Source organism: Dermacentor albipictus, chromosome 1, assembly GCF_038994185.2.
Source record: "Dermacentor albipictus isolate Rhodes 1998 colony chromosome 1, USDA_Dalb.pri_finalv2, whole genome shotgun sequence".
Classification (NCBI taxonomy): Eukaryota; Metazoa; Arthropoda; class Arachnida; order Ixodida; family Ixodidae; genus Dermacentor; species Dermacentor albipictus.
The window spans coordinates 429240020-429256154 of NC_091821.1; the positions used below are offsets into that span (position 1 = coordinate 429240020).

At 45.0% G+C, this 16135-nt stretch overlaps 1 protein-coding gene across 1 annotated transcript in view; it reads right to left on the reverse strand.

The window, feature by feature from the left end:
* Positions 1–878: 878 nt before the first annotated feature.
* Polr2A (RNA polymerase II subunit RpII215) overlaps positions 879–16135 on the reverse strand; it is a 57158-nt gene continuing 41901 nt past the window's right edge. Inside the window, exons 20-24 of the mRNA XM_070532277.1 lie at positions 15901–16005; positions 14736–14918; positions 13028–13231; positions 4298–4484; positions 879–2423 (exon numbers count right to left, since the gene is read on the reverse strand). Of these exons, the coding sequence (XP_070388378.1) occupies positions 1078–2423; positions 4298–4484; positions 13028–13231; positions 14736–14918; positions 15901–16005 (2025 nt within the window). The 3' untranslated portion in view covers positions 879–1077. The remainder of the gene's footprint in view (positions 2424–4297; positions 4485–13027; positions 13232–14735; positions 14919–15900; positions 16006–16135) is intronic.

Genomic DNA, 16135 nt, shown 5'->3' on the forward strand with positions numbered 1-16135 from the left:
CACTTGCATGCAGCTGCGCTCTGCCACATAGCATAGACACCGCGGTCGCCGCGACGAGTCCGCTAGCTGAGCGCACTGCGGCTCGCCGAGGACAACCACGTTTGACTAAAACGTCTGGCGCGTCGTAGGCACCAAAATCGGGAGTAGTGGCATCTACGTGAACATACAAAATCAAACGCGCGCGTCCAAACCGGTCGTGATGGATTTAAACTGCGCGCCACGGTGAAGTTCAGTAGGTGGAGCGTTGCGAGCACGCCCCGCTCCACAATGGCTTTCGCTGTGCAAAGCACCGAGGGAGCGGAAGCACCGCGAAGGGAGTGTTTCATTGCCAATAGATAGTGCTTCCGCTGACCGCACTGAAATACTCTTGCGGCAAAGTACTTCCGAAAGAGCCCATTTTAACTTCAAATGCATTCCTCCACTACGATAAAGTGGTTCAGGGGCCCTTTAGAATAAGTGCACTGAAATGCTTACCCGTGGCAACAGCAGCTGGGTGCTAGGATACAAGTGCTGTGTCCCTTTCTATGCACACAAATTGCAACATCTGCTTGGTGCATGATTGACAGAGGGAAGGTGTGTAGCGAGGGGCATAGAGAAGGAATACTCTTTTACTCTCCCTGCAGGATGCCACCACGCTAAAGAAAGCAGCTTGCAAGAAGTGCATGGATAAGATTGGGAAGGCTGAACAAAGACTGCACAGCATTGCGTCGGGGGAGCGGTTGGTATTTCTGTCTCCTATCACAGCTAATGAGCTCACGAACCAGAGAAAATTATGGCAGTCTGACATTTCATTTCATTAACCACAATGCTGTGTTTTAGCATGCCGTCACAATGAAATTACAATATTGCACACACACATAAAAGAAAACACGGGCACCTCCGAAAACAATCTTTATTTAAAACATTAGTGCAATACATCTTTAATGGCTTCACTTGCAGCAGAGAGGCACCAGCATTTCCCTTGCCATGGCATACACCTATAGACATTACTTAGCAAGATTACACATAAAAAAAGTGGAATAAGGCCATGAGCCGTATGTACAAAGGCCAACACAGTTGGCACTTGTGCAATCAACTTTAGTCATTGTCGCTATCCTCTTCTATGTTAGGGCTCGTCGGGCTGTAAGTCGGTGAGGATGGGGAGTAGCCCGGACTGGTTGGGGAGTAGCTTGATCCCTTGGGACTTGTGGGAGAGTAAGTAGGTGAAGTAGGCGAATACTTCGGTGATGTCGGAGAATACGTTGGCGACGTGGGAGAATACTTGGGTGACGTCGGAGAGTACTTTGGCGACGTGGGGCTATACTGCGGCGACGTTGGACTGTACTGAGGTGAGGTCGGGCTATACTTAGGAGACGAAGGCGTGTAGGTGGGGCTTGTCGGTGAGTACTTTGGACTCGTTGGAGAATACTTCGGACTTGACGGAGAATACGATGGAGACGTTGGCGAATACGTTGGCGAGGTGGGAGAGTACTTGGGGGATGACGGCGTGTACTGGGGCGAGCCAGGAGAATAGCTAGGACTTGTCGGAGAGTAAGAGGGAGAGGTTGGAGAGTACTTCGGACTGCTTGGAGAGTAGCTGGGGCTACCAGGCGAGTAGCTAGGACTTTGAGGAGAATAGTTGGGAGAGCTAGGGGAGTAGGATGGGCTGGTTGGGGAGTAGGATGGAGAAGTGGGTGAATAGGACGGTGAGGTCGGGGAGTAAGAAGGCGAGGTTGGCGAGTAGGAAGGTGATGCAGGAGTGTAGTTGGGAGAGCTCGGGGAATAGCTGGGACTGGTTGGAGAGTAGGATGGAGAAGTCGGGGAATAGGAAGGAGATGTGGGAGAGTAAGATGGGGAAGTTGGCGAGTAGGACGGCGAAGTGGGTGAGTAGCTCGGGCTTGTTGGAGAATAGGACGGTGATGTCGGGGAGTAGGATGGTGATGTTGGGGAGTAGCTGGGGCTTGTTGGGGAGTAGGAGGGAGATGTTGGTGAATAACTTGGTGATGTGGGAGAGTAGTTGGGAGAAGTGGGCGAGTATGTGGGGGACGTTGGCGAATAGGATGGAGAAGTGGGAGAGTAGGACGGAGATGTTGGGGAGTAGGTTGGGGAGGCAGGAGTGAGAGAGGGGGAAGAAGGTGCATAAGCAGGTGAAGAAGGAGAGTAGTTTGGAGAGCTGGGGCTAGGTATATAAGGTGATGCAGGTGACGAGGCTGGCGAGCCCGGCTGCGGTGACCATGCAGGGCTGCAGGCACCAGGGCTGAAGCCACTAGCATCACTTGATGCAGAGGGTGAGAAGCCAGCACCTCCTGGTGTCATGCCACTTCCCACGTTAGGTGACCAGCCACTGCCGTAAGCCGGAGTGGCACCTGTCGCCCACGGTGTCATCTGAGGGGACATCCCAGCCATTGGTGTGGCTGCACTACCAAAGAACACTCCAGGGCCACCTGCGAGATATAAATGTTTCGTTTCAGAGCCTGAATAGCAGTAAACATGTGAGATGTGTTAGTTATGGCCAGATTAATATACAGAACAAAATAGGCACATTTCAAGGGAACATACAGAACCAGAAGTGCATGTCCATGCAACCTGCTGAGACACCGCGGCACTTGAAGCACTGTGCATCCTGAAGCCCTACCAACCCAAACAGCACACAGCCAAAAGTTTTGAAATTATTAAGTAGCCAATGCAATAGATTAATGCACACATTAGCTTGAAATGAATGGCTAACAAAAAATTATAAATTTGCAAGATTATTAATGTCAAATTATTGAGCCTTCACTTCTGCTATAAGGTTCAGCCATAGATGCACCAACCATGTTGCTCCAGAGCTGATCAAGGCTTAAAAGAAAATGCCACAGTGACACTCTCGAAGTTAAAAAATGACGGTGCATGGGCACACAGCTGTCGTGCATGCTTTACAAAAACAAAAAGGACCAATTGGGCACACAATCCTTCAATTTATATATTCATATGCATCAGATTTAGGTCAAAGTGAACATTAGGTAGCAAATTGGCTGACCAAATACAGTAATACCTCATTAACTCGAACGAGCAAAACCGGAAAAAATTTTGACATAACTGGATTTTCAAGACAAGCAAAGTCGCAGAAATTGCAGTAAAAAGTCAAGTTCTTTCTAAAAAATTTGCCATTACTGACAAGCTTTTCAACAAAAGCTTTTAAACTGGCTCTTCATAAGGAACTAAAAAAAAAAAAACATGCCTGAGAGATCAACCAGCTCCGTTTTGCGGCACTACCATTTTATTCAGTGCATAAAAAGTGTGTAAGGCTGGTCTGTTTCATGGTCGCACTTGGAACTAGAAAGGCATCCTTGAACTGCTTCACACACTGCATGAGCCGTTTGTTCTTGTAACTGGACTTGACTTTATTTCACAGCAAGAGAAGCATGTTTCTTGTTTCGGCTGATGTCGGCACCTTTTAAGGCCTTTCGACGTCATGATGGCCTTCACCGTCGCCTCCGTTTGTAGCCATCCCGGTGATTTTGGCATCAGTAAATTCCCTTGTCACCGGTACATCCTGCTCGCATAACGCGTACTTGTGAATGCTCATGTCGCTTTCTACTAAGCAATGAACGCGGCTCAGGCTTGCCGGGAATGGTGCCACAGAACATGCAGGAACACATGTAGCATACGTGTTTTATTGTACGTTGCATAGAATCAAAATTCAGTTCCGCATGCGCTGCTTAGAATAAACTTAAAACGGAAAGCACACCTCTGATGATAAATCGCATACGTTGCATAAAACAAACAAAACAAACTGCGTCAAAAGTGCTATTTCGCAGGGCCTGCCGCTGCACACTTCTCTCCCGTCACATGACATGCCACATCGTTGCCTGACAAAGTCGTTATGCTGCTAGGTTCCGACTTCACATTCGGGGAAAGCGTCTGCTTTGTGGTAGACGCAGCAAGGCACGGCAGCATCGTGCCAGGCTTGTTTAACAGACCGGCAGCAGAGCGTTTTCGTTCTGCTTTCTGTCAAGATTTCAAGATATCTGCAATTTGGCCCAAAAATACTTCGACATAAAGGGCAATAAATACATGGCACGTATGAAAAATGGTTCGGTGCCGCGAAAAATTTCAACTTAGCTAATTTTTTTAAGACATGCAAGATCGAGTTCATGAGGTATTACTGAATTCTTTACTTTGTTCAATACAGATTAGCTGGCCATAGATGGCTAACAAAAATTATAAATGTCCAACATTAATGAAGTCATATTATTGAGCTCAAAGAGCCACAGTAAGAAATACACGAAGTCACAGCATAGTCAAATGAGAAAGATGGAATCTAGAGCACACTCACAGAGGGATCCCATCATTCCAGGCAGGTTCATGGGAATCTCAATGCCGTACTTGCACTTCTCGGCATCCAGCATCAAGTCAAATGCCCCTGTGCCCATACGTGCCAGCTGTCCCATGATGATGTTTTCAGAGACACCTTTCAGGAAGTCAACCTCAGCATGTGAAGCAGCATCCAGGAGCACATCAACCTGCACACAGAAAGAAATGGAAGCCACAATGTCACAAGAACACTTGTAGACATTCAAGCCTCCATTGGAGACCTTCCAACAAAAGCTTGCAGGTGTTAAGAGAACTATTGCATGTCACAGAGGGTCATATTCCACAAATTTTATTAGACAGCATTGTGCTTCACAAGTGCATTGAAACAACTCGTTGGGGAGAGAGGGCAGATGTCCTTCAGTCACGGATAGATAATGCGAACCATCCTCTTTGAAACGGGGTGACAACTTCTGCTGCCAAGCCCATCCCTTTTACGTGTCCCTCATGCAGTGGCCGTCGATGTGGATTCTTACGTACCTTGATGATAAGTTGTGAATCCCTCTTATCAAACACTCTTTTAAAAGCTCTCTCAGTGTTTTGCATTGCTAGCTTGCCTACACAAACTAATAAGCATCCATGCATGTATGCAATCCTCCTTTGTCTCCTTGAGCACAGAACCAACCATGGTAGTTGAGTGCCTGTGTGGCACAGCAATGGAGGGGGAAGGGCTGATGCATGCTGCATTCTGAACCCAGCAAGGCAAGTGTGATTACTAAATTAAAACCAGGTAAATCAAATTCAACTGCCAAAGTGGCACCACGATAATGCTTTGGTTTTAACTTGTATAGCTATTAAGAATACCCTGGCTCAAAGTTCAACTTCATTAGCTCCCTCTGTCACGGACGAGCTGGGTTGGTCCACGCGTTCCTTGTAAACACGGCCAAGAACAACCTGTGCTTGCCAGCAGTACTTTGCTTTTTTCTAGCAACAATAGAGATGAGCCTAGTTAAGTCTCATCTCAAAGCCCAGTCATGCTTTTGGTAGATGCCAGCTCACAATCCATAGAAGAGGCAACCAAAATCAAATTTATTCCTTCCGAAGTGGTAAAACGTGTCAGCAATGAGGCCTTTAAAAATAATTTGGCCATTTTTTGCCACAATTCAGGGTAATAATGGCATGCAACTGGTTAAGCAAGGTTTAGTTGCACATACTAATCTTGCTTTTGCCGAGCTAAGAATAAGAACTGAGCAACAAGACATAGTCCATGCTGGTGCTATTGTGACCTCAAAAATCCTACCATCTTCTTGGGGACAGTCTGTAGATGACAGTGGCATGACTAAAACAAAATAGCACCATCAGTGAAGCCTGACAACTGTAACGGCACGGCAGGAAAGTGTCAAGTGCTGCTGACCGAATAAAACATGTCGTCAGCACCACATCCTCAGAGACAAAGCTTTGTGACATTTGGAATATAAAATATTGGTTGCATCTAAAGGTGTCAGTTTATGAACAATATTGAACATATTTGTTTAGCAAGATGAATAAGCTTCTACAACATAAAAAAAAAACCTATCAACTTTATTACCCAACAACCCCATCCAAGTCCTACTCAATCCAGGCCAACTATATCCAAGCCAAACAGCCATCCTTTTTCTGCAAATACAGTGAACGACCAAGTTTTCGGACATGCTCAATAATTCAAATGCCTTGACAGCACAGTCACATATCCTATAGAGCATAAGAACATCTGAAATTTCAAATACCGAAACTGTTCGCCATCCAATTTTTCCAATTCTATGCCATGACCACAGGTTCAAAACGGTATTAACTGAAGCTACTACAACCACCATTTTGATTATCTTGCAACCTCAAACCAGCACGTTTGCATACCAATCCGCTGGCAGCCGTAGCCACCACTGCAGCAATGGTAGGCCTAGCTGCTTCAATGTTGGCTACCAAGCTTCCTGCTGCTTGGAGCTGTTTTTCATTGAAAGAATTCGCTGCTGTCAGCAAGGACGCTGACTCCGCCTTTGTTATTCTCACTAATGGCTTCGAACCACAGGAAGCACGGCAAGGGTCAAAGCATGCAGTAGGCTTCGAACGGCACTGCACCCCATGCGCTGTGCAGGATGTCTGCCAAGTTTACATATAGAAATTCCCAGAGTTTTCCAGGTTTTCCCTGAGTGACACAGAACTTTGTTTTATGTCAAGACAGGCTCCCTACATCATATTATATGCCCAATGGTGTCACTCTCTGTAGGCATGTTAAAAATAAAAAACAACTTAATCCAGTTTGAATAGTAAGGGGTAGTTTTATTCAAAAAGAAAACAGAAGGGAGGGGTTAGCAAAATGCACAGCGAATAAAATATCTTCAAAAGAAATACTAAAACCCATTGCAAATTCAGTCGAACATTCTCAAATATGAATAAAAAAGAGATGCATACAGAATATTTTCAAATATGAGCTATTTCTATCAACTGATAGCAAGCTAATTGATATGAGGCCCGAACTTTATCACAAGTGAGATTCTCTCGCAACAGCTGGTAAGTCAACCTGAACTGTGCTGACATACTGTCAGCCTGCGGACAATGCCTCAGTGTTGCGTTTCACTGTTCTAAAGTTTTTTTGCTTGGATGAGGGACACCTGCATCTTGGTGTCAGCCAACGCTTTGCTTTTAGAGTGCAAGCTCCTCCAGAAAATACGTGGCATGCTTCCTTTCTCGTTCATTTCTGAATGCATAGGTCGTTTGTCTTCTTGTTCTCCTTCGGCTGTGCGTTCACCACACGGACTATTTGAAGCATCCTCTTGGACAGTTGTACAGTTAGCGTCCGAGTTTTCAGACTCCTTAGGGGCCGTGAAAACCCCCGAAAAAATGAATGCATGTCCTTTTCAGCCCTTTAGCAGCTCAAATCACCACAGGCATGCCTGAAAAAGCTCTGAAGGCCGAGTACACTTATTAGGCATATCGGTGCTCGTACTATGACAGAAGATGGCGGGTGCATACGTGTATAAATAAAGGGCCCCTGAAACGGTTCGGACAAATTTTGTAGACGCGTAGGGTACAGCTTAAGTAGAACATTCACACCACAATTTAAGTGAAGCGTTACGTATTAATGGAGCTACAAGTGATTAGAAGTTACCCTCCTCCCTAGCCATGCTTTTCCTCCTCAACTCATTCGCCGAGCGAGCAGGGCTAAGCTCCGCCTTCACTGGTTCAGCGTCACGATGCAACGTCACATCGTCCACTTCCGGTTGTTTTGGAGCCCGCCCGCGCGAGACCTCTCCGCTAGCCGCTTAGCCGACGACCCCAAGCGAGAGCTATCGAAGCAGCGTGCGTTGCCAGCATTCTGTCGCAGCGCCGAACGTGTTTTGTATTCCGGTAACCACAGGCAAGCTCGTCATTTAGGCAAATGACTGGAGGCATAAACTCAAGCTGATGAAGGACCTTTGGCGTAGACGTACGTGAGCGGCCTGATCGGTCTGCACGGTCCAGACACTTGTTGGCGCAGCGCTTAACCAGCCAAACAAAGCGCTAATATTGCTCTAACCAAGTGTAAAACATTTTAAACATTTATAAAAACAACGTGTTGATGATTACACTCCTGCGAAAAATACGCACCAGCAGCAAAGAAGAATACGCTTCCTTGCTGCTACTGTGTATGGTTGAGCTCTATGCCACCAGGTGGCTGCACCGTGCAGACCATTCACATTTGCCCTTCCACTCATCTCGGCTCGTCCCGTTACGGCACAGTCAAGCGGCCAGACCCTGTCCCCTTGCGCTTACGTTTGCCCTAATATGGGACTCGCGAAACGCTATTGCGTTAGTAATCTTCCGGTGTAAAGTGACGGCCACAAACGCGCAAATCCTGGCGCCGATCGGATAGCGGCAGTCCGATGTGCAGCAGCCAGTTCGCTCGTACACTGCCTTGCAGAGGGACACGATGTTGCAGCTTGACATATTGCCAGTCGCTACGTTTGCAGTCCACAAGGCAACAAAGTCAAATCATAGTGCTCGCGAAAAGACTGAGACCAACTCTGACCGCGGAGCTCTCGTCAAAATGGAGTACATTGTAACACAAGCAGACGACACTTGCTGTGTGCCGGAAGTGCTTAAGTGTATTGAAAAATTATTTTTGTGCATTCTCTTTATGTTACTTTATTTTCATAAAAACAAATTAACTAACACTCTAACTATTACGAAGATCATTTGTTTACCATAAAGTTGGAAGAATTCTCGATCACGCGTCCTTGTCAGCCAATCGGATAGCTCGCCCTACTGACGTCGTATGGGTGATTTCAGTCATATAGGTAGGGGTGGCTTCAAATTCCGCCGAGCAGTGTGCTGCGATCGGCAGCGATGTGCATTTTTAAAACCTTATAATAAATTACACACTTTACGCGGGGCACTTAGATGTGTCAATTAATGATCAGAAGGACCTATTCTAATGACTCAGTATGTTTGTAGAAAATCGTCAAAAGCGTTTCAGGCTCCCTTTAAGGAATACATACTGTGTCCCGTGACAGTTGCCCCTTCCCACACTTATGATTCCCAGCTTGACATTGCTGTAATGGGGAGAAGCTGACTTTCGGGAACCAGCATTATGCAACATGACGTGCTTCCCAACTTTGAAGCCAATCGCAATGACCACAAAGGCGGTGTCGGCGCCATTGCTGACAGCGATGAATTTTTTCAATGAAAAATATGGCACAGAATGGGAAGAAGCTTAATACCGAACCTCAAAGGAGCTAAGCCTAGCACTGCCTCGGTGGTGGCTACTGCTGCCAGCGAATCTGCGTGCGAGTGTGCCGGTTCGAGGCAGCGAGGTTATCAAAACGGCGGCAGTTGTGGCTTTTATTATTGCCATTTCAAACATGGCGTCATGGCAAAAAGTCCAGGGTATCTGACGGCGAAGGGTTCTTGCGTACGAAATTTGACATTCTTATACATTGACCCTATAGGGTATGCAGTGGTGCCACGAAGCCGTCCGAATTATCTAGCGTCTTGAAAGTCACTCATTGACTGTACCCTGGCAACTCCACCAGCCGACAATGCGGCGTCAAAGACCATTCGTTACGATTCTTCTCTGTTACTTGGGCCAGCATTGCTGCAACTTTCGTTCCCTTTCAATAAAATTATAGCGAATTTTCCCTGATAGAAGCGCAAATTCCCTGAGTTTTCCCTGAATTTTCCAGACTAGTCAAAATCCCTGAGAATTCCCGATTTTCCCGTTTGGTAGACGCCCTGGCTGTGAAACAGCTACAGGGTTTCCCTGAGTTTTCCAGGTTTTCCCTGAGCAACACAAAACATTATTTTATGTCAAGACAGGTGGACACCACATCGCCTGATGTGGTGTCAGCCCTCTCAAGTAAGCATTGTAAAAAAATAAGAAAAAATTTATTCAAGTTAAATAGTAAGAAATAGTGTTTATTTTATTCAACATAGAAAACTGAAGGTAGGCGATAGTAAAATGCGCTGCAAATATAACATATTCGAAAAAGAAAAATGATAAAGCCCATTGTAAATCGTCTAACATTTTCAAATACAAATAAAAAGAGATGCATACAGAAGAAAATATTTTCAAAAATGAGCTATTTTTATCGAGTGGTAGCAAGATCATTGGTACTGGGACCAAACTTTGTCACAAGTGAGATTTCTTTTTCAGCAGTTGGAAAGTGAACCTTAAATGTCCTCACATACTCTTAGCCCAGGCACATTGCTTCCGTTTTGTGTTTCACTGCTTTCAAGAGTTTATTTTGGTTTGTATGAGGGTCACCTGCATCTTTGCGTCAGCCAACACTTTGCTTTTTGAGCTCAAGCTCCTTCAAAGAAGAGGTGGCCCAGTTCCTTTCCCGATCATTCCTCAATGCAATGGTAATTTCTGTTTTTGTCCTCGTTCTGCCATGCATTCGCCCTACGGACCATTGAAGCATCCTCTTGGTCAGTTGTACAGTTAATGTCCGATTTTTCGTACTCCCTAGGGGCCACGAAAACGTCGGAAAAATAAAATCAGGCAGTCCAAAAAAAATTAATGCATGTCTTTTACTGCTCTTAAGGACTAAAATCCTCACAGGCACGTGTGAAAAAGCTCTGAAGGCCTGCCAGTACACTTACTAGGCATATCGGTGCTTGTACTGTGCCAGGAGACGGTGGGTGCATGCGTGTATAATCATGGAACACGTACTGTGTCCAGTGACAACTGCCCCTTCCCGCAATTGATAAACTTCACCGCAATACTTCACGTACGCTTCACCGCGTAACATCACTGTGCTGAGGCGAAGCTGCCTTTCGAGAACCAGCATTATGCAATGCGCCATGCTTTCTAAGCTTCGAAACCAATTGCGAGGATTACAGAGGCGGAGTCGGTGCTATTACTGAAAGCAACGAATTATTTCAATGAAAAACACAGCACCAAACAGAAAGAACCTTAGTAGCGAACGTCGAAAAAGCTAGCTAAATGTTGCCGCGGTGGTGGCTACAACTGCCAGCAGATCTGCGTGCAAGAGCGCTGGTTCAAGGCAGTGAGATAATCAAAACGGCGGTGTTGGCTTTGATTGCTGCCGTTTCGGACCTGCGATCGCGGCAAAAAGTCCCGAAAATTGGACAGCGAAGGGTTCTTGCATCTGAAATTACAGACATTCTAATACATTGACACTATGCGGCACGTAGTGGTGTCGCAAAGCCGTCCGCATTATCGGGCATTTCACAAAAATCAGGCGTCCGGAAAATCAGTCGTTGACTGTACACTAGCAACTCTTCCAGCCGACAACATGACGTCAAAGACTATTCGTTATGATTTCTCTCTTTTACTCGAGCCAGCACCAGGGGGACTTTCGTTCCCTTTCAATAGCATGACAACTATTTTCCCTGATTGAAGCACAAATTCCCTGAGTTTTCCTTGAGCTTTTCCCAGTTGGTAGACACCCTGAGCTAGGTGAACATGCTTATCACAACAGGGCTGGCAGTAATATCTGTGAATGATGCATGCAACGACCTGCAACCAAAATAAGAAACTGAATGTGCACAGGAGTTTTCAAGTGAGGACGGGCGAGTATTGCAGAGAAGCTGCTGCAGCAGGCAACTACTGTTATGAATGGTATGCCTTTCGTGCCTTTTCTTGCTTACATGAGATCTAGCGGTTGAAAAACATACTATCACAGCTTAGCAATCTACTGAACATTGGTGCCATAGGATCCGTGTTTTCTGGGAACATACGAAGTCTTAACAGATAAACATACGGTTGCTGACCGATTTTCTGAACCTTGCAGGGAACGATAAATAGTAAAAAAATATTGTATAGTCGGAAATACTGGTTCAACTAAAAAACATTTCTTAGGCTTAGAATGCCTTTAATAATGTCCTGCCTCATACTACGCTTGGAGGCAATCAGATTTGCTTGGATTTATGCACGAGTGGCATCATCTCCGTATACAGTCTGACAAGAGCGTCACTATGTTGGCGATCTTTGTTGACAGAGATCGCCATGGAGATTAAAGAAGTGAGCCACATTACTTTGGACCACTTGGCTCTTGCGAATGTGCAGGAGGTGGTGCCGATCACACAAATGCAAAGCTGCACAAACACACACAAAGATGCGATGTCTCCAAGACACACCTGCTCTGCAGACACACCATATGCAAAATAGAAACCGAAGCCTTAAAAAAGAATGTATCCCGCATTAAGTGATTATGACGATAGTGCTGACCGAAAAAAGAAACAAACACGTGTCGTCCACTGCAGCGTTTTGTCAGCCAAGACCGGGCATGGTCTCTGAGACGGGACGATGTCACACGCTCTATTGAAAGCTTGTGCCTCTCAATCTTGGAGGCTATACAGTGGGCCACTGGAAGCCAAGCCTCGGCAAGCCAGTGGAAAACCCAACATGGCAGTCCCCAAGGTCGGGAGTGTGGCTTGGAATGAGCAATTTAGTTCAGAAAATTGAACTTTGGAGCCTAAATTCGTCCGAAAAATGAGTCGCAAAAATGCATTAGCTCTATGGGAACCCTCACGGTGCATTTATGAGGTCAATAATATCCATCAAGTGCAAATTTCTGTAGTAAAAAAATTCCTTGGCAACTGTAATAGTATTGGGTCATTTTTTGTGTTGTCGATCATGACTGTTGGCACGGGGAAATCGTCCATAAAGAGGTCGTATCAACAAGATTCTACTGCATATACATGCATGCACCCACCATCTCTCATCACGGTATGTGCACCAATATGCAGAGTGTACTGGGAGACCTTCAGAGCTATTTCAGAGTAGCCTGTGGCAATTTGAGCCCTTGGGGGCAGTGAAAGGCATACATTCATTTTTCGGATTGCCTGATCTTTCATATGTTTTTCCAGTAACTAGGGAGCAAAAAAAGATCTGTCATTGACTGTATGGGTACTTATTAACTCATGAACATTTCATAAGGACTACTGTGAAATGGGGCAACCTTGAAGTACACAGGAAGACATGGTACACACAGGTGCTTAAATGAAATGATCGGAGCAGTATTGTACTCTCTTCTGCACATGACAAATGTACAATTATCAATGCAGCCAAAAACAAAAGGATCCTGAACGCTCTTCATGCAGCAAGTTGGTATGTTGGTATGGGAAGTGTGCTGTCAGTAAAGACATTGCCAGTGAGTGTTAGGCGAGTCCCATGCAAAAGACTACTGTCGCAAAAATATGCCCTCTACAGCAAGCATGGGAACATCACAGAGTGAAAACACCATCGAGGTGTCAAGCTCCAGTTTCAACTTACGGTCTCTTCAAAGGAACATCTCATGAGGGCCCCCGTGTCCTGTCGGTTGATTCCGTGACGTGTGATGGCCATCAGATGTCCCTTAGCGGTCATCACATCGCACAGGAGAGCCAAGTGGCGGTAGTTGACATACGAACCGTCGAACGAGATGACATGATTCATCTCCTTCTCCACAGCCTTTCGGACGGCTTCAATGCCCAGGACCTGCAGAATCCCGTCCCCTGTAGGTACGGCTTACAAAGAGCCAGCTCTACTCCAAACCAAATCATCCATGCATCAGATCCCATTATTTAAGCATATGTTGCTGGTGAAAGTGCTAAAAAGGCAGTGAACTTATGCTCCCTTTAGTTTTATACACAGTATTAACATGGATATAAAAAACGCAGCTCCACCACCAGGCAACTATGTCTTGGGGCAGAAATATGTCTTCAAAATCTGCAATATTCTAGTTAGCACTTATAAGCACTGTGAAATAATGTTTACATACGTTATTGGAACACCAATGTGCTTCACCACAAATTTTAAGGACATATTTATCAAAACTGGTGCTAAGCACAGGGTTTCTACTGAATGGACATTGCTTCCTTACTGATTGGCTTCAATTCCACAACAAAAGCATGTGCTCTAAAGCGAGTAGTTACAAAAGTAATTAGTGAAAGTGATAATTAGCTAATATCGCTCAGCAATTTGTCTGCAAGTGTCTGGGAAGTATTATAGTTGATGTGACAGAAATGCAATTTCTACCAAAGGAGAACTTTAATGTTTCTATTAAAACAGACAACCTGGTAAACTTATGAGAGAAGCAAGAATGTATGATGCCTGTTGGTATTCATTCTTAAATTCAGTATGAATAAGTTACGGCTAGCCCAAAGTTCTTTCGCGCAAGTTAAATCCTTGGTGTAGATCATTGCCTGTCATTATCCCATTTGTGAAAAAAAAAAATTCCAGCAAAGTGTGACCATGGTGCTGATCTCAGTGATGTAAACATAGTTAACCAGAAAAATGCTACTGAATCATAAGGTCAGATACAAATAGCTTGAACAGATACATGAATAGCCATATAAGGCTGAAGAACAGCCACTTCTGCCATACAATTTCCCTGTTATCGAAATAAAGCCAGGCACATGCTACAAGGAAAAAAAGCAATTTGGGTAGCCCTGTTGCACAGTAAATTGCACAAATGGAACCATTTTATCATATCTTCACACACATTACCCACACACACATTACCCACACACACATTACCCACACACAAAAAAAGTCTAAGCATGAAGAGATGTGCAAGTTATATGCACTTTCCGTGTACTGAAGTGTGCTTCTTGGCAATGCCCGTTGAATTGCCATGAAGTGCAGCGGCAGAACTTGCACTGCCTTAAAGATGCTCCGCACTTCAAAAGAGAGCTGCAGTGAAATTGCTGCTGACAAAAACACACAAAGCAAGGTTGTATCTGTGGCTTTGCTTTGAACAAACATGATAGTCTGTGTTTGTTTGTTTCAGTTGTCCTCTCTGTTCTTTTTCTTCCTTTTACAAGGATTTCAATTAAGCACACATGTTTATGTGCAAGGGACAAGTTATTTGTGGATGAAGACGTCCCAGCAGCAGGCTACTTAGCGGCTCTGCAAGAATCAAGTTGAGAAAGCAAAGTAACAACAACAACAAAAACATAAAAAGGAAGTCGGTGAGCTCCTAAGGAACCAGGCAACTTACAGCGAAGATCTCACAAATGTCGTTGGAGTATGTCCGGACAGGGTCAACGTCCCGTTCGCTCAGCACTCGCATGAGGCTGGTGCCATCAGTTTCCAGAAGCCATTCGGCAATGGCCTTAAACTCTCCAGTCTCGGTAAGGACAATGCGCTTCTTGTTGTCTGTGGTAGGCAGGTGCATGTACACCTAGAAAAAAGAAAAGGTTGCGGGACAATGGGAACAAGGAAATTTGCAACAAGTACTAGGGGTGTGCGAATACCGAACAGTAGATTTCAACATTAAGCAGTAAATAAACAATCAGATAGCAATCATGCCAGGGAGCTTTACTGAGTCAGAGACATGACAAGCCGCTGCTTTAAAGTGCTTGCCAAATAAATAACTGTGTGCAATGCACAACAATCATGATTTAATTTATCAGCAGAAAGTTTGGACAGCTTGGAATACACTTCTAGTGCCACTTTTAGTAGAAGTACTGAATATGCTGCTCACGCCATTTCGACAAGGCGTAATAAGCTGCGAAAGCGCTTATATGTTGTTTGAAGCTGTGGCCAAAGCTTCGTGTCATACACACAGTCACTGCCCACAATATCCATGAAACAGAGGTTTGCTGAACCACGCCGGGCGTCAACCACATTCACTGTAAACATGGAGGCAACAAAGGCAGTTGAGACAAGCAATGGACGGATCACCACATGATCAAACATGGCAGCACCCACGAGATTGCCACAAAAAGAGTCTATATTGAATATTTGAAAAATCGAATGGTATATATCCGATTCACCAATCATATTATTCTATCATTCGATTTGACTCAGTGATATTCGAGTATTCGCACACTCCTAAAATTAAGATTACTCTGGGCCATCCATTAGTCTGTTATAACCAATTTCATTACAATTATGCTTCGCTTGTCTTTTTCTAGTCACAAACATCACCCATACATACATCAGCGTTAACCCAACCAGCCTCAGATACACCCGTGAGCATGAGTGAGCCCAAGACAGTAAAATGGGGTTATGAGTCGGAATATGAGTGAGTGGACTCACGAGTGAGTTCAATGATCTAAGATAGCACACAGTATGGTGATGGTGCACATATTAGTCTGAGAGGTGCAGCGCATGTTACAGCTGCTGAAACGGGGTTTCCACTTTTGCTCATGTGGACTGACCTTTGTGATAGCTTCGATGCCTTGCAGAGTCATGTCACTCAGCATGTTGGCTTCAATGCAACGAAGGAACACATCGTCCTCCATCTTGTCCACTTGTTCTTCCTCCTGGAGCGCATGAAGGGGACCAGAACGGAAATGTCAACACAGTTCGTACATTACTTTTCTTATGCTTTTAATGCATCTTTGAGTAACACTTTAATGACTTGTCTCCTGGTAAACTATGTTGTTACTTGAC